This window comes from Myxocyprinus asiaticus, chromosome 12, assembly GCF_019703515.2.
Source record: "Myxocyprinus asiaticus isolate MX2 ecotype Aquarium Trade chromosome 12, UBuf_Myxa_2, whole genome shotgun sequence".
Classification (NCBI taxonomy): domain Eukaryota; kingdom Metazoa; phylum Chordata; class Actinopteri; order Cypriniformes; family Catostomidae; genus Myxocyprinus; species Myxocyprinus asiaticus.
The window spans coordinates 24,825,410-24,849,550 of record NC_059355.1 but is presented as its reverse complement, the minus strand read 5'-3'; the positions used below and the strand labels follow the sequence as shown (position 1 = coordinate 24,849,550).

The following is a 24,141-nucleotide window of genomic DNA, read 5'->3' as shown; positions in this document are numbered from 1 at the left end:
GAGTGAATAATGACCTACATTTCAGTCTGTTCAGACAAAGTTATTGTATGCCTTCAGAAGACTTGGAATATGATGCACAACTGAATGGACTACCTTTATGACACTTTTGCGTGCTTTAAAGTTAGGCAATATCAACTGCTACTGTACGGTATCCCTTTGTGTTCCACAGAATAAAAAAAGACATATGGGTTTAAAACAACAAAGTTGATTTAATGTATTTTAATCTCTTTTCATTTTTGTATTTGTGGTGATGTAGAGGTACCCGGTCTCTCTGTGTTTCCCTGAGTTCTTGCTGGAAGTTGTGCAGTGACATCTGAACTGAGTCCAGATCCAACTCTCCATCCTCTCCACGGGAGGGGGACAGAGAACAAACCGGCAACCCGCCTATCCCAGTCTCATCTAACATGATTTCACCTTAGGGCATACACACATTTCCCATGCAATTCTTCTAATGTGTAAGGTAGAACACCATGTAAGTTACAGTAGGATATCGTTTAATATGCTTCAAGAAAGGAATCCTTTGTAATCTAAGAGTGGGGACATTAAACTAAACTTTGATACAGATCCAGGATTCATTATTAGACTGAGAACCCTTTACCTTTCACAGGTGAGCGAGTTCTCCATGGTGAGAGGCTCCGTCCACGTTCCCCAGGGGTGGGTGAACGTCTTCCACGGCCACTTCCAAGTGTACGTCTCAGGGTAGAACTGAGAATGTTCAGCCTGTGCTCAAGATCTCTCCGTTTGGCGTCATTCTGTCCCAGTTGTTCTTCCAGCCCTTGGGCTCGGACCTCTGCTAGACTGACTTTCAGACCTAGCTCCCTGAACTGGGCCTGGGCTTCCTGCAGTGCCCCCTCCAAGCGAGCCGACTCCTCACGCTGCTTCAGTTGGCTTTCCTGATTATTGGCATCCCGTTGTTGCTGTAACTCCCTCTCCTGGTGCTGTGCTTCTTCCAGTTCAGCTACACGCCTTTGCAAGCCTGCAGCCTGTTCACACACCATTTCTATTAGTTTGAATGCATTAGGGGCTGTTCACACACCCTGCTGAAAAGACTAGCTTAACATGCAGGCAATTCCCAAGCTAGTCTAGGCTAATTTATGCTGGTAAGTACTGGTTTTGCTGTTTTCAAAGGCAAAACTTGGCAGGTGAAGTTTGTTGACCATTTTTTTCTGGTAATGCTGGTTATAGGGATAGTTCACCCAAAAATAATTTACTCACCCTCATGCCATCCCAGATGTGTATGACTTTCTTTCTTCAGCAGAACACAAACACAGATTTTTAGAAGAATATCTCAGTTCTGTAGGTCCATACAATAATGCGAGTGAATGGTGATCAGACCTTTGAAGCTCCAAAAATCACATAAAGGAAATATAGGAGTAATCTGTTAGACTCCAGTGTTTAAATCCATATCTTCTGAAGCAATATGATAGGTGTGGGTGAGACACAGATCATAATGTAAGTCCTTTTTTTACTTTAAATCTCCACTTTCACTTTTACATCTGAAAGTCACATGTGGTGCCTGTTAAGTTTCACTTTCACATCTAAAAGTTAAAGTTAAAGTGGAGATTTAGGGTAACAAAAGGACTTAACTATTGTTCTGTTTCTCACCCACACCAATTATATTGCTTCTGAAGATATTAATTTAAAGACTGGAGTCATATGGATTACTTTTATGTTTCCTTTATGTGATTTTTGGAGCTACAAAGGTCTGATCACCATTAACTTGCATTGTATGGACCTACAGAGCTGAGATATTTTTCTAAAAATCTTTGTTTGTGTTCTGCTAAAGAAAGAAAGTCATACACATCTAAGATGGCATGAGGGTGAGTAAATGATGAGAGAATTTTCACTTTTAGGTGAACTATCCTTGTTAGAACACCAGCACACCAGCATATTGTGTTGTGGACCAGCATTCAAAACACCAAATATGCAGGTGACTGGGGGCAGAACATGTTTTAGCATTGAAAAAAGAAGACGCACAGCACAAGGATTGGAACAGAATGCAGGTGTCTCAAGATGTGTTTTAAAAAGTGAAGACATTTTAACTTGGCACAGTGTAAATGTTACATTCATCGCTCGAGATGCTGAAAAAGCAGTGCATCGCAACAGTCAAAAATGTCTGAACGTATTTACATAGAAAAACGATTTAAAAACAATGCAGGTGGACACAAAAATGTTTCCTGTGTGAACTGTCCCTTTCTGTGTGTGTGCATGCTGAATTTATAAGAGTCTCTTTGTTTATTGTACCTCCTTTAGGGCTGCCTCTCTGCCAGCATCACTCTCCAGTACTCTTTGTCTGAGAGTAAAGGTCTCCCTTCTCATTTCCTCTTCTCTCTGCTCTTCGTGAGTCAGTCTGGACTGCATCTCATTCAGCTCCTGCCCTTGCTGAGTGCACTGACCCTCCAGTGTCTTTACCTGTTCACACACATATGGTTTTTGTGCCATTATTTCACAAACAAAAAAAAAATAAATAAAATAAAATGGCTCAGGTTAGGCTGTGTTGATGCTAAGAGTTGATTTTGACCACTGATTACAGAAAAAAAGTTTTGAATTATATGGCCCTTACCTGTCTGCGCAGTTCCTGCAGCTCTCTGCGCGCCTGCAGGTGACATTTCTCTAGCTCACGCATGTTGGTTCTCAGCTTCAGCACCTCCTGCTGGAGGGAGGATTTACACTCCTCTAACACTGACAGCCTTTGTTCCTTTTCCTCTCCCGCTCGCTTTAAACTGAGATAAAGAGAACAACAAGGAAGATTAATTGCTATTTATGAAGCTCATTCTTGCTACCTCACCTCTGAGAATGGCACTTACAGGGAATATTTGAAATGCCATCTGTGTAACTACTCCTGATTTCTACTTGCTGATATTTAAGCCATCCCAATTTGTCCAGAGAACAGAGAAACCTATTGCAAAATGAATGTTCTTGAACAAACCACATGTCATTTGTTCTTGTTCACTAATCACATCTCAAATTATGATCTAATGTAACAAGCAGTACATTAACCATGTTAAAGGAAGTTCACCCAAAATTCAAATTCTGTCATTATTTACTTACCCTCATATTGTTCTAACATAATTTTTTTTTACATTTTGTTTTTTTTTTATTACACTGGTGGCCAAAAGGTTGGAATAATGCACAGATTTTGCTGTTTTAGAAGGAAATTGGTACTTTAATTCACAAAAGTGGCATTCAACTGATCACAAAGGACATTCTGGTCAGGACATTACTGATGTAAAAAAACGGCACCATCACTATTTAAAAAAAGTAATTTTTGATCAAACCTAAACAGGCCCCATTTCCAGCAGCCATCACTCCAACACCTTATCATTGAGTAATCATGCTAAATTGCTAATTTGGTACTAAAAAATCACTTGCCATTATATCAAACACAATTGAAAGCTATTTGGTTTGTTAAATGAAGCTTAACATTGTGTTTGAGTTGCCACCGTATGCAATAGACTGGCATGTCTTAAGGTCAATATTAGATCAAAAATGGCAAAAAAGAAACAGCTTTCTCTAGAACCTCGTCAGTCAATCATTGTTTTGAGGAATGAAGGCTATACAATGCTTGAAATTGCCAAAAAACTGAAAATTTCAAGGACAGCTGGCTCTAACAAGGACAGAGAGATATGTGGAAGGCCAGATTACAACTAAACAAGAGGATAAGTACATCAGAGTCTCTAGTTTGATAAATAGATGCCTCACATGTCCTCAGCTGACAGCTTCATTGAATTCTACCCGCTCAACACTAGTTTCATGTACAACAGTAAAGAGAAGACTCAGGGGTGCAGGCCTTATGGGAAGAAAAAGCCACTTTTGAAACAGAAAAACAAAAAGAAAAAGGTTACAATGGGCAAAGAAACACAGACATTAGATAACAGATAATTGCAAAGGAGTGTTATGGATCTTAACTCCATTGAGCTTTTGTAGGATCAGCTAGACTGTAAGGTGCCTGAGAAATGCCCGACAAGACCACATCTATGGCAAGTGCTACAGGAAGCGTGGGGTGAAATGTCACCTGAGTATCTGGACAAACCGACAGCTTGAATGCCAAGGATCTGCAAAGCTGTCATTGCTGCACGTGAAGGATTTTTTTATGAGAACTCTTTGAAGTAGTTTAAGAAGTTCTTAAATTGCAATAGTAATTTTTCACGTTATTAATGTCCTGACTATAAATTGTGATCAGTTGAATGCTACTTTGGTGAATAAAAGTACCAATTTCATTTCATAAGAGCAAAATCTGTACATTATTCCAAACTTCTTGCTGCCAGTGTATATATTCACACAATCTTTCAAAATATAATGAAAGTGAATAGTCACTCTGGGCTGTAAAGCCTTATAAAGGATAAAAAAAAACACCATCAAAACCACAGTTGTCATGATGGCACTCTCCCTCACCATCAGTCACTCGCTCTCACTCGCCTGCATTTTAATCACTCACACCTGCAGCTCATCTTCACCTCGTTTGGACACACACTTAAGCCGCACTCTCACCCTCAGTCAGTGTCTAGCCTTATTGTAGGCATCATGGACTCTCCCTCGGCTCTGACAATGTGACTTTCACCATCTCTGCAATTCGCCTACCTGTGCTTCGATGCCCTGTTCAGTTTCTCAAGATAAGTGACTTTGTATATACCGAGCGTATGTGGCAGGCTACATTGAGGAAGCTTTAGCCCAAGGTTACATTAGTCCCTCCACTTCCCCTGCTGCCTCGAGCTTCTTCATTCAAAAGAAGGATGGAGGTCTGAGACCGTGCATTGACTACCGGGGTTTAAACAACATCACAGTCAAGTACCAGTATCCCCTTCCCCTCGTCCCTGGTGCTCTGGAACTGCTGAGAGGAGCAACTGTGTTCACTAAGCTTGACCTCCGCAGCACTTACAACCTCGTTCATATACGGGAGGGGGATGAGTGGAAGACGGCCTTTGTGACACCAATGGGACACTATGAGTACCGAGTTATGCCGTATGGCCTGGTCAACGCCCCCTCCGTATTTCAGGGCTTTATGAACGAGGTGTTCCAGGAGTACCTCCACTGTTTTGTCCTTGTCTATATAGTTGACATCTTGATTTACTCTCGGAACCTGACCAACCATCGTCAGCACGTGGCCCTGGTGCTAGAGCATCTGCGCCACTTCCAGTTGTTCCTCAAGGCCGGAAAGTGCTCTTTCCATCTGAGCCATGTCCAATTCCTGGGTTACTACATCAGCCCGCAAGGAATCCAGGTGGATCAGGGAACTCCTAAAACTGTTAAGGATCTTCAACACTTCCTGGGATCTGCAAACTTCTATCTGTATACACAACTTACCTGTTTCTCCTGAGTTTCCTTTAAATAAACACCCGCATTTGGGTTCATCACAACTTCCACGTTGGTGTCATTAAGCATTGTCAATATGATTCGTACTCTATTTTGCAAGTCTTTTGTAGCCATACAATCACTTTGAGTGATGATTGGACCGAAAAGTTGATATTTACTCAAGTCAAATGAAATTATTGATCAACTCCTGTATAAACAAAGCCCAAAACAAATATGGCAACTACATCAGTGTTGGGGAAGCTACTTTGAAACTGTAGTTTGACAAGCTACAAGCTACTCATAATTTAAAGTAGTTAAGCTACATTCAAGCTACCCTTTCGATAAAGTAGTTAGCTACACTACAATTTTCAGGAGCTAGCTATGTTCATGCTACTTAAGGCAATATATAAAGTATATCTTTTTTTTTTCTTTTTTTTTTTTTTACAATCAATCCAATAATAATAACAAAATTCATCATTATAACAGACCTATTGATATAGTGTGCAATATAGCAGGCTAGTTAATCAATTTAAAATGATGACTAGACAACATTTTAATCTTTGGTTTGCATAGACTGCATACAAAGGTGTAACCTTTACTGTTCGATTCTTTAAGAGACATGAACTTGGACAAGTTAGGCCATGGGTAATTGGCTTCTCCATCTTCCGATTCTGCCGTAATCTCTTGCTCCATCATGGATAAAAAGGATGGGTGTGTTAATTTTGAAATATCAATATGTCCGATCATAACTTTTTCTTTGAGGATAGTCACATAATAATGCATGCAATAAATTATTTATTTTACCAGTAATTTTATTTATTTAACATGAAATGGAGAGTGTGTTATCGAAGAGTTACACGATAGGAATTATTTCTCTTGCTGCTCCCAATAATGCACAGATAATGAGAAACTAAATAAACATTCAGAACAGTAAATAAATCCCTCAAAAGGCAATAATAACTTTATTGAATTTTATTTTCAAAAGTAAAGGTAACTATGCTGTTGTGCTGTCTATTAAAGTCTGAAACGTTCTTTGCTTCATAGAATAGAATGGTGTTCTTATCATTTTCACATTTACCTGCCCCTGCACATCTTGTAAAAGTAAACAAACTGTGGTTGGTCGCTTTACATATCCATCAGACAGTCTCATCTTGTCCAAGTGAGCCGTAATATTGCCTGATTTAACAGTAAATGGCGGTAATGCACTATTTTAGTTTGTGACCTGCCATTACAAACGAGGAGAAAGACGCTGCCTGATTCTGAGCAGCAGCCAGAATATGCTGCAAGTTTGTCAGATGTTTTACCAGTAGAAGTTTGGCTTCTATGCAATAAAGAAGGCTTTTAGTTATAATCGGACCAAAACATGATGTATTGTTGGTCACGCTACACTGCTACTTGCTGGAAAAGTAGTTCGCTACTTGAAAAGCTACACTATTTAAAAAGCAGCTGAGCTACTGTCAAGCTACTGAAAAATGTAGTTAAGTTACTAGCATCGCTACTTGTAGTTAGCTACTCCCCAACACTGAACTACATCATTAACATCAAACCTTGTTGGTTAGTAAATTTTGGTCTGTTCATCACACACAGTGATTGTATGCCTTCAGAAGCCTTGGAATATGAAGCACAAGTCACATGGACTACTTTCCAGTCATGACAACTATTGAACATATTTAGCATGTTAATGTGGGTATGACATATTGATAGGATATTAATATAGGATATATACTCTGCTGCTGCTGCAGAGCAAGTACGGAGACTTGCTACTTCTAGAACATACACAGACATACTGCGTTAAGCATGTGGACATGCTGCTACTGCTGCACAATAAGAAAAACACAAGACATGCTGCATGAACCATATATGACATGATGCTGCACAATTAGACATAAATACAATACCCCAACAAAGCAGGGAAGCTGTACAAACACATAACAAAACAAAACACCACCACTCAAACATGCAGGTCAACTGCCAAGACTTGTGTCCTGCTGCTGCTTCGAACAGCCATGTGCACAGTGTATGCTAGCTAGGTGTTCCTTGGCCTGATTGGCTGAATGGCATAATGCTAACTAACTAAATCTCTTATGTACTGTATCTGGGCCTGCTTGGCTGAAAGGCTTAAATGGCTAGTAACCTGTTATGTGTATCTGCATTAAGAAAGCCCAGAGCTTATTTAACTAGTGACTAAGCCTAGGTGTGTGTCGATTTTTTAGCGATGTGTGCCAGTGCCTGATTTGGCTACAGATGCGCTTCTATGTGTCATGGCCAAAAGCAGACCTTACCTTGCAATCTGATAGAAGAAAACACCCAGCAACCACCTGAGCAAATAGAAATAGAATAGAAAACTCTTGCAGCGCACTGCAGTGATACAGGCTAACTTGCAAACTGAGCAAATTTAAATGTCAAATTGACCCGATTACACGTCAAAGGACCTATCAGCTTACACCATGTGAGCCAATTGGCTTGACATATCACATGTGAGCAAGCTAACTGGCTAACAGATTACAAGTTAAAAGAACCTATCAGCTGGGTCCTGGGTAGCTCAGCAAGTAAAGTTGCTGATTACCACACCTGGAGTCGCAAGTTCGAATCCAGGGCATGCTGAGTGACTCCAGTCAGGCTTCCTAAGCAACCAATTGGCCGGTTGCTAGGGTGGGTAGAGTCACGTAGGGTTAACCTCCTTGTGGTCGCTATAATGTGGTTCTCAGTACCACCCCCCCCCCCCCAAAAAAAAAAAAACCTATCAGCTTGTGCCATTCAGACACTTGCCACTTTTGGGTGCTTTTTAAAGCTTTAAAGTGAGTCATTATCAACTGCCATTGTATTGAAATCAGCGATCGGAACATTCTTTAAAATATCTCCTATTGTGTCCTTTAAAACAAAGAAAATCATATGGGGTTGGAATGGCATAAGGGTGATATGTAAATAATTTTTAAATGAAAGAATTTTCCTTTTTGGGTGAACTATTCCTTCAGTAAGGTGCAGACATATGATACAGAAGGTATCCACAATTGAATAAGACTATATGCTAGACCTGTTGTTTTCAAACTCCGTCCTCTTCACAGCTGTTCGGAGTTCTTGGTTGGAAGTCTGGATGGCCTCTTTCTCTCTCACAGCATCTCCTAAAGCTCTCTTCAGTTCCAAGGTCTCACGCCGTTCAGCATCCCTGACCTGCAAACACTCCCTCAGCTCTTGATGGGCCTCGATCAGTTCCTTACGACCAGAGTCCCTGCTCTCCTCCACCTCACTCAGCTCCCTCCTCAACCGCTCCACCTGATTCAGAGAGGGATGAAAATGAAAGAAATTAAACCAAATTATATTGTAAATATAGAAAAAGAATTATGTGTAGTGATCAGATCAGTGTTTGAGTGTAATGGTCTAACTTTATCTAAAATAAAGCCTTTTAAATGACTCAAGTATGGTGAGGTGACACCACGGGGGGAGGAATACTTCTAACAGTCATATTCCATTAGTGGCACTATTTTGCTGAGGACAATTCCATTTCATTTTCCATGAGATGAATGAAATGGAAACACAGCCTATTAGTAAAATTCCACTGCTTTGTTCCATTCAGCTTCTCAAAGCATGTGAGTGTCTGACTCATCCAAGGAGCTCTGCCTCCTTTCATGGATTTCAGGGCACATTCTGATATGCACCTAAAAATGTGTTTCAAGTGCATGTGAAATATATCCAGTAATTAGTTGCGCTGGTAAAAATTTTATCAAATGTGCTCAGGGTGAAATTCTTGGCCTATGTAAACACACAGGAATATGACCCACATTCTAGTAATTGCTTGGCTACAGATAATAGTTTTACAGCGGGGCTTTTTCTCACAATGCAGCCAGATTGCAGAGAGAAAGAGAGAGAGAAGAAAAACAGAGAAAAAGACAGGACAGTCTCCAAAGACTGCCACACGCAGCAGCGATGATGAGAAACATCAGCGGTGTGCACAAGTGTGCGTAGATGCTAGTGTGTGAGAGAAGTGTGTGTGTAAGTTCACTGGGCCACACAAGATGTTTTCTTCTCATAAATCTTGATGTAAGAGAAATAAGCCTGTGCCAAGCCCACATAGCTTTAATTCATTAATAGAGTGGTTGGGTTAGAAGGACAGTGAAAGGGGTACGAAATGAACTCTTGTTTTAGAGTTGTGAGGATGTTTCCATGAAGACAACTTTAACTACAGTACAGGAAAAAAATGAACTCCTGAGCACCTGCTTATTTGTGAAAAAACCCTAACTCCAACTTTTTCATGTCATAGAGGGAGCCTCCTTCTCATTTCTTGCTTTTATAGTTCCCTTCACTCACCCTCTCACCACTGGTGGTTTGTCATTGTCTGACCAGGGCAACTCAGAGGAGGATTAGTAAAAATAATCAAACAGAAGGGAAGAATCCATCTTTGTGTGCATGCAGCCTCACACAGAAAGTTCTCACTACAGCCACTGAGTCACTCCACTTACCCTGGATGCTTGGGGAAAGATTTTTCTACCATCCAAATTTGTGGCCTGAGGCTGTGGTAGAATCTAACTAAATGTTTGTGCAGAGATCATTCCCAAGAGTGACCTTGAGCCTTAAAGGAATAGCTCACACAAAAATGTGTGTTTATTTAGTGTCCCAAAGACACACTACACCCACCCACCCCTACAAAAATTAACCATGGTTTTACTACACTACCAATAGTATCACCATGGTATTTTGCAGTAAAATCATAGTAACTACAAAATTAAACATGGTTACTATATTAACACCATATTAATGTAGTAACACCATGGTTAACTGCATTAAAACTATGTCTTCCATCACATGACATGGTTACTACAATAATACTATTGTAAAACAATGGTTAATTTTACTAGGATCAAACCTTTCTCTCAACTCCGGGCCATCACCATTACCAAATCACTGTGCGACAATCAACTTTTATATTTATTATTAAGTAGTATTAAAGGATATATTAAGAGTGGAAGAGTGTAATTTCTTTGTTTCCACTAGACTGTTGGAGTGCAAATAGCCAAGCTGTGAGGCAGGTGCTAATTCTGAAATAGGATCTCCAGGGAAATACACCTGGTCATACCAGGAGAACTGAAAAATGTGAAGTGTAGTTGTGTAAAAATTTATTTTATGTTATTTAGAGTTATTTTATGTTACTGTCTTTTAATCTATGGCCATTATTAAATGTATAATTATTTATATTCATTAAATGCGATTAAAGGTAAAGTTTTGGAGGTTTTCTTGAAAGTTTAACCACCGCAACAAACTCAAAAACACCTTTTGGGCAGATTTTTGGTTTGTAATTATGTCACGCCCGTTCTTTCCTCGATTTCGCTTAAAGTATATTGGCACCATAAGAAAGTCATACAGGTTTGGAACGACATGAGGGTGAGTCAAATATGATGCAATTTTAATTTTTGGGTGAGCTATGCCTTTAAAGGTGGAGGTGTACATGAATAGATATAAGCACAAACATGCAATCAAGTAACCAACTTCCTGTGTGCTGACCAGTAAAACTGGTGGCATCTAGAAAATGCTCAAAACACATCAACCAATGCCAAGTTCAACAGGAGTCTGTGCTAAGTGATTCTCCCTAGGACTGCCCTTGGTAGGTACAAACTGGAACCCAACGTGCCTTGGGTTGCCTCACGGCCCAAAATAAACTAACTCACCCCCTCACTTACATCACGTTGTTTATTTGGCTCAGGCACAAACATACCACTGCTCTTATGGGCTATGGGTTTCTCATGTTCTGGATGATACATTTGTTTCTATGACAGAACACCTGGAAAGTGAGTGTTAAGTTTAAAGTTGTGGGACCTCTTGCTGAGCCTCCTGCCTCTGCATTGACAGCTCTCTGATCTGGTCATTCAAACTGCGCTCCGAAACTTCACGGGAACTCAGAGACTCCTCAAAACGACAGCGCAAGCCATGCAGCTCAGCTTGCAACCCTAAAACTGTGTCCTAGAGAGAGAGAGTAAGATAGAGAAAATGTGAATGATAATGTAATTTATACAACAGATAGTTCCAGCACTCAAATTTTATTGGCCAGGATGTGTTCCAAGAGTGCTAATATTACTATAACAGCACTAGGATGCTTCATTATTTCTAACTCTAATTGTCTGTGTTCACGGCTTTCCAAATAGTAGTGGGGATTTTGATTCATCCCAGTGACTTGACACCTTGGGTCTGTTCCAAAACTAAGTGAGCTGCCTTGTTGTCTACTGCCTACATAGGCAGCTGTCTTATATGGCAGCATCCTTACTGAAATGATACCTCATAAGAGAGCGATTTGGAACGCTCTACATAGGCGGCAGCTCCACACATCATTCAAATAGTGCTCCTCACGTGCAGCGCACGGGACACTTGACTTACAACTGATTTCAATACAGATGATGCAAGGGAAACAACGCAATCCTCTGATGAGCCTAAATACACACAGCACATACACATTTTTGGTAAAATAGTCAGTTTTGTATCATATTAAAATGTTATTTACCAATCCTTTTCAGTACTGAATGGATTATAAGTATATTTATAATCTAAATTTCTCTCACTTCATCCGCCATCTTGGATATATTTTTCTGCCGAGCTCATCATGGTGCATTCTGGGATCGCCTACCCAGGGAAGGATACATCCGATGCTACCTTAGAATTTGGCCAAAATTAGATATCTTATGAGGCAGTTAATGTAATTAAGACACCTAGCTTTTGGAACAGCCTTCGCGTCGGGAGCGCACCTATAATGCCTTAAAATGCTGCCTCCGGAAGATGCTCACTAGGTTTTAGGACAGACCCCCTGTCTACACTGGGGGCGGACGTTGATGCGACGCACCACAACGGCTAGAGGCAGTCTACACTGGACGCGTCAAAGCAAATTTTATAACTTTTTATTTGTCTTGTTTGCAGGAATAGCATGCAGTGAAAAATGGAATGGGACCTTTGTTTACTGTCGTCGTGTCGCAACGGATGCTTCCAGTGTAGGCAGCTTCATTGATTATAATGGGATCTATTTGCTTTTGACGTGACGCGTCCAGTGTAGACAGGGTGTTAGTCTTTTGAATCTGTTCGACAAAAAGATTTGTTTGAATTCATTCGCAAATTTGTTCAGTGACCATTTCTGCAGATTACATCTTTACACCAGTAGGTGGCGACAAATGAGCATCTTTTATGTTTTGAGTTACTCAAACACAGATTCGTTCACGGACGAAAGACAACTAGTTCGAAACCAGAGAATAAGAGAAGTACAGAGAGCTGAATTGTGCTTGATGCTTTGGCTTCTTTTGAAACTATATTTGCTGGCATAAAAAAATAATTAGCCTTTTTTTAATGTAAATATTCAATACTACTTGTTTGTTGAGCTGTTGTATAAAAGTACTATGACACTTGCAATCATACTGTTGTTCTGAATTTCAGTACAGCTGTGATTGCCTGCAGCACAAGGCTGGGCTGCACCACAGCCGTGATGATATTCAGAACAACAATACTATTGCTTGTGTGATTTTGCTTAAATAGCTAAATAGTACAAACATGATACACAGATATATTTATTTTACCTTGTCTTGTTCCTGTTTACCCAGGAAGTCTCTTCGCATACGATCCTTTTCCAGGGCAGCTGTCTCAATGTCACGCTCCAGGGTGATTATGCGCTCTGTAAGAGTTGCTTTCTCTGCCTCCTTCTGAGAAAGGACCTACCAATCAAAAACCCCATTAGCACGGTCAACTCAGGATTAATGAGCCATTTGCCACATTTTGACCTCAGATCTGTTTTATGCCCTGTTCACACATAATGTTCTGTGATTTTATTTTTTTCATATTATGTTGTTAGATCGCTGTACTGTTGGTCATTGTTGGATGCCCTAACTTAATTGGTGAGCTGCACAACCAGGCCATTAAAATAAGATGTATTGCCAGTAAATATAATATGTAATCTTTGTTTGAACAAGGAATCCATTTTCTTGCTGGTAAATATTAACATTTTGCAGAGGAAAGCATTTGTATATAAATTGCAGCAGTGCATAATATAAGTAGTGTTGGCAGAAACCTTTGGGTGGGTGGCCAAGATAAATTATCGATTGCATGAGATATGTTAACTTTTTACTGATTTATTTATTTTTGATGTTTTTGATGTTTAGCTAACTGTTTCCAGGAGCATATTTAGGACATTTAGTTACTTAATGGTTGTCTACTTTAACGATATTAAAAGATCAGTCAACAACAGTCATGTTTAAGTACATTGAGACTTTTTTTTGTTTTTGTTTTTTTGTTACATGCATCACATATGGAACCTTACTTGTGGAACAGATATTAATTATTATTATATGGGGATTAATAATAATTAATTATTAAATGGGGATTTACCTCAGGAAGGACATCCGGCATAAAACCTGTGCCAAGTCAAATATGCGGATCACGGATGGTCCACTGTGGAGACCCCTAACGAGAACAGCCGAAAGAAGAAGATATGGGGATTTACCCTGACTGGACATTTTAACCATAGAATGGACCAAATGGATGAAAATGATGGTTAAAAATTACAGAAAGGGGTATTGTCACTATGTCTCTGCTATGGTTTACTGTCAATAAAATGACTTTTTTGTTCTCTGATCCTGTCACTGTGTCGCAACTCTACTCTTATTAAAGTGGGGAAGAGATGACGCTGCTGTGATAGCGAGGTAAGAGATATTAAGGATAAAGGAATCAGGTTCCAAGGTAAATAAAAAATATTCTGAGCTATCTACACCTGACAGTTTCCCTAAGTTATTACATAAATACATCGCAATAATTTCAAGCATGACATTTGGAAATTTTATTTTAGTCATACAAACAGAGGCTTGAGTTTAAAAGGAGTCTTGAGAGCATATTTTATCATCCAAAATAATTTATTTCAGAGTAGCTTATTTATTGCCATCAAGAGCTGCTTTTGATGCAACAAAAATAAGTTATAATGAATACAATTCAAAATCAATTCATGCATGTGATATTTGTAATTAACATTATTTTTTCTTAAAAAATAAAGTGAATGGAGTTTAGAGTTTTAGTTTTCATGAACAGGTTAGAGGTTATTTAAATATATAGCCTAATTAATACAATTCATTGCAATAAATTCACATACATGACATTTGTTTAAAATATTTGTTATTAGAAGTGGCTGGAGCCGCTGCACGATACGGGATGCCTGTCAACTGAACGCATGCCTCATCGTTTCGGGTCTTTACAATCTAAATTGCTTCACTGTAATAAGAGAGATCTAGTTTTGTTTTTTGAGCTGCTGTTGTTTTGAAATCTTTGATGATGACATTATCCAGACTAACAGCCTCTGACATTAGCAGTTTGTGGTTCGAGGCCAGTAAGCTATTGGCTGTTGTTGAAAAAGGGGCATAAGACAATAATTGGGTGGGCCTGAATGCCAGTGGGTGGCACCGGCCCACCCAGGCCCATCCTTGGCTATGCTAGTGCATAATACATCATGTCATGACAGAGAAATAAAATCTTATAGAACAGTGAAATCACTCTCAGTAACATGAACTTTTACAAAAGGAATCAAATCTACTCAAAGTGACTATTCACTATGTTGTTTGAGATGCTGCTTCACTCATGTGCTGTCTGCAGACAAAAGCCATTCACACATCTGCCCAAAGTTTGATTATGCCTCTAATCATTATTCTTTTGTCTATATTCTGATGATTAACTCTCTTTTATACACCCATCCTTGCAGTAGTATCAGTGTCATTACAAAATACAATAACAGAGGGTAACCAGCGCATAATATGGCGTGTTAGCTAATTTGCACATTATCTACTGCATATATCTTTAAATCATCATGGAGTGGTTAAAACAGCTTCTTTTTCTGATCACGTGTGAATTCTACTCATTGACTGAAAAATAAAGTAAGTGATAATACATTAGTTAAAGTTTTACATGTAGCCTTGTATGGAAGCCTCGGAGTACCAATTAAAAAAGAATGAAAACATAAATGATCAATCTATTAATTTGATAATAAAAACATGGATAAATAAACCAATTTATAAATAGACAAATAAATAGGCATATTTAAATGTGTTTATTTAATTCACATTTTAAAATATAATTATTTTTTAACAATAAAAGTGTGCATTAATGAATCATGTATTTAATTCACGTTTAAAATGCAATTAAATGTAACCACAAAATTGCACATTAATTAGTCATTTTTAAATGCTTCTTTTAAATTGAGTTTTAAAAAAGCATTTGTCAGTTGCTTTTCTTAATTCATTTGCCTGTTACTTTTCTTCTTCCATTTGCCACTGGCTTTCTTCTTTATTTTACTTTTGCTTTTCTTTTTCCATATGCCATTTGCTTTTCTTTCTCCTTTTGACAATCAATTTAAAAATGCCATTGGACAGTTGACTCGTGTAAGCAACCAATTACCTTTCGACTCAGTTTTAAGACACTCCCCCTCTCCCACATGCCACTCGAAGGAGATTTCAGGGCTATATGGGGCTACAGACACACCCTTTGATCAGACTGAAAAGTTCTTGAAACCGTTCCACTGAAAGACACACACACAGACACACACACACACACACACACACACACACACACACACACACACACACACACACCTGTTGTTTATGGCTCTCAGCCTGCAGCAGGCTGTCTGTACAGTGTTGCTGCAGTTTGGCCAGTTCTTCCTGCAGCTGCTGCAACTCTCTGCGACTCTGCATGCGCAGCTCCGCGCACTCAGCTTGCAGTTGCGACTTTGCCTGCTCCCTCTGTGCACGCATGCGTTCCTGAGACACACAGGACAGGTGCTTGTGTTAGAAGTTCAGCATCTAGAGGCTGATCCAGGGAGTATTTTGGATACTCTTTGGAATGCATACTTTCTAAATCCACAGCAGTGTTTTAAAATTTAGCGTTAGTGCATACCAATTCAGAATCCTTCTCCCAAAGTTCTCTCACAGACTGATAGTCAAGGTCCAAATCTGTAGAAGTTCTCATTTTAAATGTCTGAAACAAACACACTGTGCATACCAGTCTAATTTAAACTTGGTGATTCTTGACCAAGGAGTCCTCAGCTAGTCGAAGAATGTTGATGATTGGCTAAAACTAAACATGGGCGTGCTTTGGATGTGATGCTCTTTATTTACAATTTCGATAGCCAGCTCTGTAACAAGTTCAAAAGATTTGCATCAAAACGCTGATGCATTGAAAGAAAGACCTGCATTATTGTTATTACTTCCTACTGATGTGTCATCCACCTGAAAGTTGACAACCTTCCGTGATCCTCAACGAACAAATTTTAAAACGACACAGCTCATAGTATAAATGCAGGATTTGTTCACCAAGGGTGCTTTAGCTCATTCAAATAGTCATCTTTTTACATTGTGTAAATTAGGCTTAAGGTGTTTGATGAGTTGTGTTGCATGCTGGGTTCACTCTATCACAAAAGCTCATGGACAGGGCCAGTCAACCCATTAGGTGACACAGGCGACTGCCTAGGTCGGCATCGCTTTGGGGGTGCCGAGCTACCGAGTTAATTTTAGCATCTGTCCAATCTTTTTTGAACAAAATGCGCTCTGTGCATTCTGATAACGTGTTGTGGCGCCCTCCATGGAACATACAGACCGTCATCAAATAATCACTCTTTTGAGTGGGTTCTTCTCAATGAATTTGTCTAATGTGTGAGCTAAATCGTTTGAAGCACGGTGTCACTTAGTAAAACAGTAACGGGATGCTTTAGAAGACAGAGAACAAAAACAACGCTGAATGAAGTGGATGTTTACTTACAATTCACTGAAACAAAATCTGCAGCTGCATTCAATGGTTTGCCAGTGATGAAGAAGGTCATGTGCGAGTGTGAGTGCAGTGTGAACAATTGTCTATTGGAGGTAAAGACATTTTCAAACTAAAAGTGCATAAAAATACCAACATTACATGAAAGCACTTAAAAGTTCCAAAACTTACCAAGCAATGGTTAATGGACATGTTCCTTGGAGTAGCCTATCATATAAATACCATGATATAGTATATAAATACCAAGGTTTTACCATACTGTACCATCACTGTACCATGATACTGCCACAGCAGGCTTTTGAGAAAGGTAACTTTGATAAACTTCATCTTGTGCTGTCATGTTAAAAGGTGTCAGTATGTTTTTAGTCCATAGTTTCATTAATACTACACAATATAAGTATGCTACTAAATACAATTTTCAAATGATGCTCCTAAAATCACCAGAAATTAATGCTTTAGTGCTCTTTTTGCAATAAATAAATAAATAAATAAAACTTGGGGGAGCATGCCCCCAGACCCCCCTACAACATCATGGTACTTGATGGGCCCCAGACTCCCCAGTAATGATGAAAGCCTACAAATGCCCCTACTGTGAAACATATTTAACAATGTGCATAGATCTTAAGGGCAGTGTGCCTTTGCTTTTTTTTTTCTTTCTTTTTTCTTTTTTTTGAGCATCTTATTTTTTTAACATCTCAGACCACTTGGCTTGGTTTAAGTGCACTTTACATTAAGTTTATTTCTATATACGGTGATACCCATTTACGACCCCTACCCTAAGCCATAGCATGCACATCCATATTTCATCCTAACATTGTTATTTTTAATGTTTTGATAGTTTAAGTTTATACCCATTGGGGGGGGGGGGGGGGGTGGTCTCGCCTAAGGTGCCAAATGGGGTAGACCGGCACTGCTTATGGATACCTTGTTCTTTCTTTCAGTTTGCAGTTGTTCCTGATGGCTTTGTTGTGAGGTAATGAGGGTTTGTTGTGCGTTTCTCTCAGTCTGAGCAAGCTTTAACTCTAATGCCTGTTTTTCCTGCAAAGCCCGGGTCATATGTTGCTCTAGTTCACTCTGAATGCTAGACAGCTCACCTGTGCAAAGGGAAGAACAAACATAGAGGAGAAACACGCTTCTTAATTAAAATATACATTAGGGACATACTGAGTTCCAACATGCTGGAAAGATATGAAATTATATGCTCACTGGAATCATTACTGCACAATATATAGTGACAGCACCAACAAATAAATAGCACAATGTGGATGTTATCTGTGAGGGAACTTTGTTAAGCTCTAGAGAACCTCAGCTGACCCCTCAGCTGTTCCCCAGTTCTTGGCTGAAATATGGGTCCCTTGTGGGCTATTGCTGGGGCCCAATGGCCAGTGGATTCAGCCAAGTCAGTGAAAAAGGGGTTGAGGCTCCCTGGAGGGACACTCACGCATCAAAGCCTCGTTAGCCTGCTGTAGACTAGCTTTCTCTCCCTCAAGCCTAGCCTGATTGGCCTCCAGCGATGAGGCCAGTTCCTGTCCTTCGAAAAGGCCTGACTCTAGAGACTCTCTTTCAGCCCTGAGAATAGAAAAAAAGCAAGAGAACAAATAACATAGAGACCAAAAGATGGTGAGAGAGGAAAACAAAGAAAATGTATTGTTTTAGGTAGTTAATGAACATCTTTAATTTCTGCAGGATTCAGAGGATTCAGATTAATTTCAGAGTCACCAAACATAAATGCAACAATACTTTTTACATTTTTTTATAAAGTCGCAACTGGTCAAAAATGTGTTGTTAAAAAAAAAAAAAAAAACTAAGATAAGTCACATCTGTGTACAAGAGATACATGTGAGAACACGGCAGAGGTTGCATTCCGCAGGCATTAGGACCCGGGAGCAACGACTTCCCTTCAGTCACTTCAACAGCATTGAAGTAGTGCTACATCAATATTATTTTGAGGTCTAAGCATCGTATAATGTTGTTTTGGGGCTTGTTTTAATAGGGAGCATCTGCTTTAAGTAATCATGTGTAACCATTTTTTCATATTCTGTTAATGTTGCATGAAATAACTAGACAAATAAGCCACATCAGTTTATGACATACGTAACTCCATGCTTACAACACTATTTGCCATGCACAAATTTTTCGGTTCACTGACTGAATGTTTTTACTAGGAGCGTAATGAAACGTAATTTTGTTGGGATGTGTGGAGTTGCGTTTAACAGCGGTCTAGTGTTTGTTAGCACAGTAAAGTTATAGTGCACAGAATATTTAAACTGCTTGCATTAAATACCACTTATAAATGCTACAACTATCTCATGACTGAGGTTTTTATCTGTATGTGTGTAAGCATACTTTGTGTGTTTTGGTGTGCAGTGTGTTTGACCAGCCAACAACAGTTATGAAAGTCATATTAAGTCGCAGGACTGCAACTAATATTCTAGAAAATATGTGTAATTACTGATTTCAAACAGGTTCTAGAAAACTCCTCCCGTCTTCTGTTGGTTTTACAGTTGTGCTCGAAAATTTGCATACCCTGGCAGAAATTGTGAAATTTTGGCATTGATTTTGAAAATATGACTGATCATGCAAAAAAACTGTCTTTTATTTAAGGATAGTGATCATATGAAGCCAATTATTATCACATAGTTGTTTGGCTGCTTTTTAAATCATAATGATAACAGAAATCACCCAAATGGCCCTGATCAAAAGTTTACATACCCTTGAATGTTTGGCCTTGTTACAGACACACAAGGTGACACACACAGGTTTAAATGGCAATTAAAGGTTAATTTCCCACACCTGTGGCTTTTTAAATTGCAATTAGTGGTCTGTGTATAAATATTCAATGAGTTTGTTAGCACTCACGTGGATGCACTGAGCAGGCTAGATACTGAGCCATAGGGAGCAGAAAAGAACTGTCAAAACACCTGCGTAACAAGGTAATGGAACTTTATAAAGAGGAAAAGGATATAAAAAGATATCCAAAGCCTTGAAAATGCCAGTCAGTACTGTTCAATCACTTATTAAGAAGTGGAAAATTCGGGGATCTCGATACCAAGCCAAGGTCAGGTAGACCAAGAAAGATTTCAGCCACAACTGCCAGAAGTATTGTTCGAGATACAAAAAAAAGCCCACAGGTAACCTCAGGAGAAATACAGGCTGCTCTGGAAAAAGATGGTGTGTTTGTTTCAAGGAGCACAATATGACGATACTTGAACAAAAATGAGCTGCATGGTCGAGTTGCCAGAAAGAAGCCTTTACTGTGCCAATGCCACAAATGACAACACCTTGACATGCCTCACAGCTTCTGGCACACTGTAATCTGGAGTGACGACACCAAAATAGAGCTTTATGGTCACAACCATAAGCGCTATGTTTAGAGAGGGGTCAACAAGGCCTATAGTGAAAAGAATACCATCCCCACTGTGAAGCATGCATGTTTATTATATATTTTATTTTTTATTTATTTTTATTTTTTTATTTAATTTTTTGTGTGTATTATTTTATGTGACCACAGGGGTGTTCTTTGGGGTAGGGTGGGGTTGGTGTTTGGGGAGGGATGTTAATGAGGGTTAAAAGTTAAATGTTGATTCGGTGTGTATATGTTGTGTTTTTCTCTGTTGTGTTTTTTCTTTGAATCAATAAAAAATGTTAATTACAAAAAAAAATGGTACAAATATTACCAATTCTCCAAAGGTATGCAAACTTTTGAGCACAACTGTACATAAAGATAGTCCCGCACCAAACTCAAACCATTAGTCGAGTCAATGAGCGTGTTTACATGCACGTTCTTACACCGATTATGCTTAATAAGCCAACAAAGTGTGTGGTCATGTAAACGCATTAAATGACGTTCCTTAATAGGTGTAAAGTCATAAGCGGCATAAGACTAAACCGATCGACATGGGTAGATTTTTGCCCATTACGCCGATTTAGTGTTGAATGTAAACATCTTAACCGCCATTCTTACCGGCTTATCCAACATGCACGTGTTGTGCACATGCAAAGTTTGACATCAATCATGGAGAATAACACAATTATTTTAAATGTCATGTAAATGAAGATTTATTGCGAAGTCTAATTTTTTTAATAAGCTGATATTTGAGAGTAAAAACAGCGCATCGGTGCACATGTAAAAGGGCTCAATGTTGCTGTGTTGGACTTGATGGGTTGTTTAAACAAACAGAGGAACATTTAATAGCGCCACAGAGAATTTTAACATTGAAACAGTTACACACATCAGTTTTAACTTCATTCAAGACAGACAAGATGTTCTGGAGATCATTTACACTGCAAAATACAGGCTTAATCTCACGCTGGTTCTCTCACAGATGAGGCTTGGGGAATCTAGGTAAAGTAACATGATTGAAAAAACCCAATTGATAATTACTCAAAAAATAAATACAAAAAAAAACAAAAATTGAAAACACAGGTGGTTTACTTTGCCTGCCAACCTCAAACTCCAACATAAATACAAACAATGAGCCCATATAAACACATTAATACATCAAATCCTACTTGCAGTAAAACACTAACACACACTGACTCACCGCAGAGAAGCGAGGTCTTGGGCTAGGCCCTTGGATTTGTGTTGCTCTGAGGTGAGTTGCACAGTGAGATTGGCTTTGTCCCTTGCCAGTTCGTCTCTCTCTTTGCAAGTCCTCTGCAGTGAGGCAGCACTCAGCTCCGCTTCCCTGCGACATGCGCTCAAGTGTTCTTGCAGGGCTTTCTTCTGCTTACTGACCTGCATGAAACACACATATACATGGTAGTACAAATATGAATATTCACATATGCCTCTGGTTTGTGACATGGAAAAATATTCAAAGGAATAGTTCACCTAGAAATGGAAATTCGTCATAATTCCCTTATATCGTTCCATACATGCATGACTATCTTTCTTAAACTGAACACAAAAGGATTTTTTTAAATGAATATCCCAGTCCATTATTCAATACAATTGAAGTTGATAGTGACTCAATTCAAAGTGTACAAAAAGGACCCAAAAGTATAATAAAAGTTGCCCTTGTGGCTCGTTTGTCATATTCAAAGTCTTCTGAAGGTATACAATAGGTTTTGCTGAGAAACAACTAGAAATTTTAGTAATTATTCACCGAAAATCTTGACATTCTTTGCGCCTTCACAAGCGCTGTGAGAGAAGCTATTTCACAATGGCACACATTCAAGCATGAACTTGCTTTAATTTTAGCGCTAAACAACACAAGTTCTTGTGTGAACTTGGGACGCTTACACTTGCAGAATATATTAATGATGACTGATGGCAAATAGCTTATTTTAATTGCACCTGTAACTGATAACTTCCATGTTTGCGTGACGCTGCATTTACGCAGCTAGGTTGTCAGCATATTTTATATACAATATTTACTGAGTGCACCTTTAACAATTAGTCTCAAATCCTTAATAACATTTTCAGTTGTTTCAAAAGCAACAATAAACCTTATTCCAGGTAGACGCCATATTTATTTTGATGCAGATAAAAACGAGGCTGTGAGGGACAGACTTACAGTCTGTACATTGGCATGCACTCATTTAAAGGTCCTAGATCACATTTAATTTTAACAACTTGGGTTTTCCAGCGAGCCAATGTGAACAAGCTTCTTTCATAGCATTATGAACGCTTTTATGATAAATTTGGGTGTTTTTTTTAAGCTTTGAGGTACGTCAAAGTGAAGTGCAAATGCATTAAATACTGTAGATGGACGGGGATAATCATAAAATGTTTTCCTTTTTACATTCTGCATAATAAAGAAAGTCATATGGGTTAGGAACATCTTGAGAATAAGCAAATTTTGACAGAATTTTTTTTTTTTTTTTTGTGAACTATTCCTTCAAACTGAGGCTTGCTTATTGGGGTAGTGAGGTAAAGGGCAGGAGGAATAGAAATAAAAATCCAGTGTTTGCTGTAAGTCAAATGCCAAAATAATGAGTCATGCACTCACACACACAAAAAAGAAAATAGAATAATTTGATGGTTTGTCAATTTCTGTCAAATCTTAGGAACAACAGGCTGTCTGAATATTTTCCTGAAATGTTAAAACTTTCCTCTCTGAGCCTGTACTATTCACTAGCAAACAGAAGGAAATTTTACTTCACTTCATTGCCAAGCAGGTCAACTGAAAAAGCAGTAAGTACAAGGAATAGTGTGACATTGCAAATAGTGAACAAACAATTTGCAGTACATCCTAACAACTGTGTGAAAATAGAGATGACATTAGGATCCAGTAATTTATGTTGATTTAAATACTACAGCTTTAAAGTAGTGACACCACCGTAAAACATGACTTTAAGCACAGAGAAAGAGCAGACAAATTCCACACTGTCTGTAGCAGAGCTACGAGCAGACAGATCAAGCTTATAATTTACTGCTTTTCTCACTCATTCTCTCTCACTGTGATATTACCTGTCTGTAATATCTATCTCTCCCATCTTCCTCTCTTCCATTTGTACTTGAGATCCCCTTGGCTTCCCCCAATTCTATTCCTTTGAAACTCATAAAACATACGCTTGGGCCAAGATTCATATTCAGAGCGCCTGGAGGAAGGTGTTGAGTACCATGGCAGATGGGTCCAATATCTTCCTGGATTTTTTAATGTGACAACAAGACCCATCAGAGCACAGCTGAGAGCTGTGAATCATGCTGGGTAACGGGGCACACGCCCAGTCATTTAGTGAGATGGAAAGGTGCTGACCTGGGTGTGCTGCTCCAGGGCTGTGCTTTTCTCCCTCTGGAGGAGACTGTACTCTGCATCTTGGGTCACTCTGGCTTCTTGGAGCTGAATGTATGAGGCCTCCAGAGCATGCTTCTCCGCTGTCATGTCTAACAGCTCCTGCTGCAGGCGAGCTAGCTCCTCCCGGGCTGCCGCTCTCTCTAACTCTGCCTCCCGTCTGCGTTCACCAAGCTCTGCCTTCTCAGCCTCGACCTGTCAGCAAAGAGGTCAAGCACAGTTTCTCTATGATTTATTAAAATGATGATTGTAATACTAGACCGGTATTGCTTACTCCAAGAAGTATGCAATACACATTTAAGTTTTCATACACAATCAAAGTGTCATATTAAAGGTCCACTCAGTG

At 39.2% G+C, this 24,141-nt stretch overlaps 1 protein-coding gene across 1 annotated transcript in view; it reads right to left on the bottom strand.

Annotated features, from left to right (window-relative positions):
- Window positions 1-24,141, bottom strand: part of LOC127448750 (rootletin-like) — a 104,679-nt gene that overhangs the window by 17,749 nt on the left and 62,789 nt on the right. Inside the window, exons 17-28 of the mRNA XM_051711563.1 lie at window positions 23,760-23,990; window positions 21,600-21,793; window positions 18,497-18,624; window positions 17,980-18,149; window positions 15,885-16,052; window positions 12,837-12,971; window positions 11,101-11,244; window positions 8,327-8,565; window positions 2,564-2,723; window positions 2,245-2,412; window positions 599-983; window positions 263-414 (exon numbers count right to left, since the gene is read on the bottom strand). Coding sequence (XP_051567523.1) covers window positions 263-414; window positions 599-983; window positions 2,245-2,412; window positions 2,564-2,723; window positions 8,327-8,565; window positions 11,101-11,244; window positions 12,837-12,971; window positions 15,885-16,052; window positions 17,980-18,149; window positions 18,497-18,624; window positions 21,600-21,793; window positions 23,760-23,990 — 2,274 coding nt within the window. The remainder of the gene's footprint in view (window positions 1-262; window positions 415-598; window positions 984-2,244; window positions 2,413-2,563; window positions 2,724-8,326; window positions 8,566-11,100; window positions 11,245-12,836; window positions 12,972-15,884; window positions 16,053-17,979; window positions 18,150-18,496; window positions 18,625-21,599; window positions 21,794-23,759; window positions 23,991-24,141) is intronic.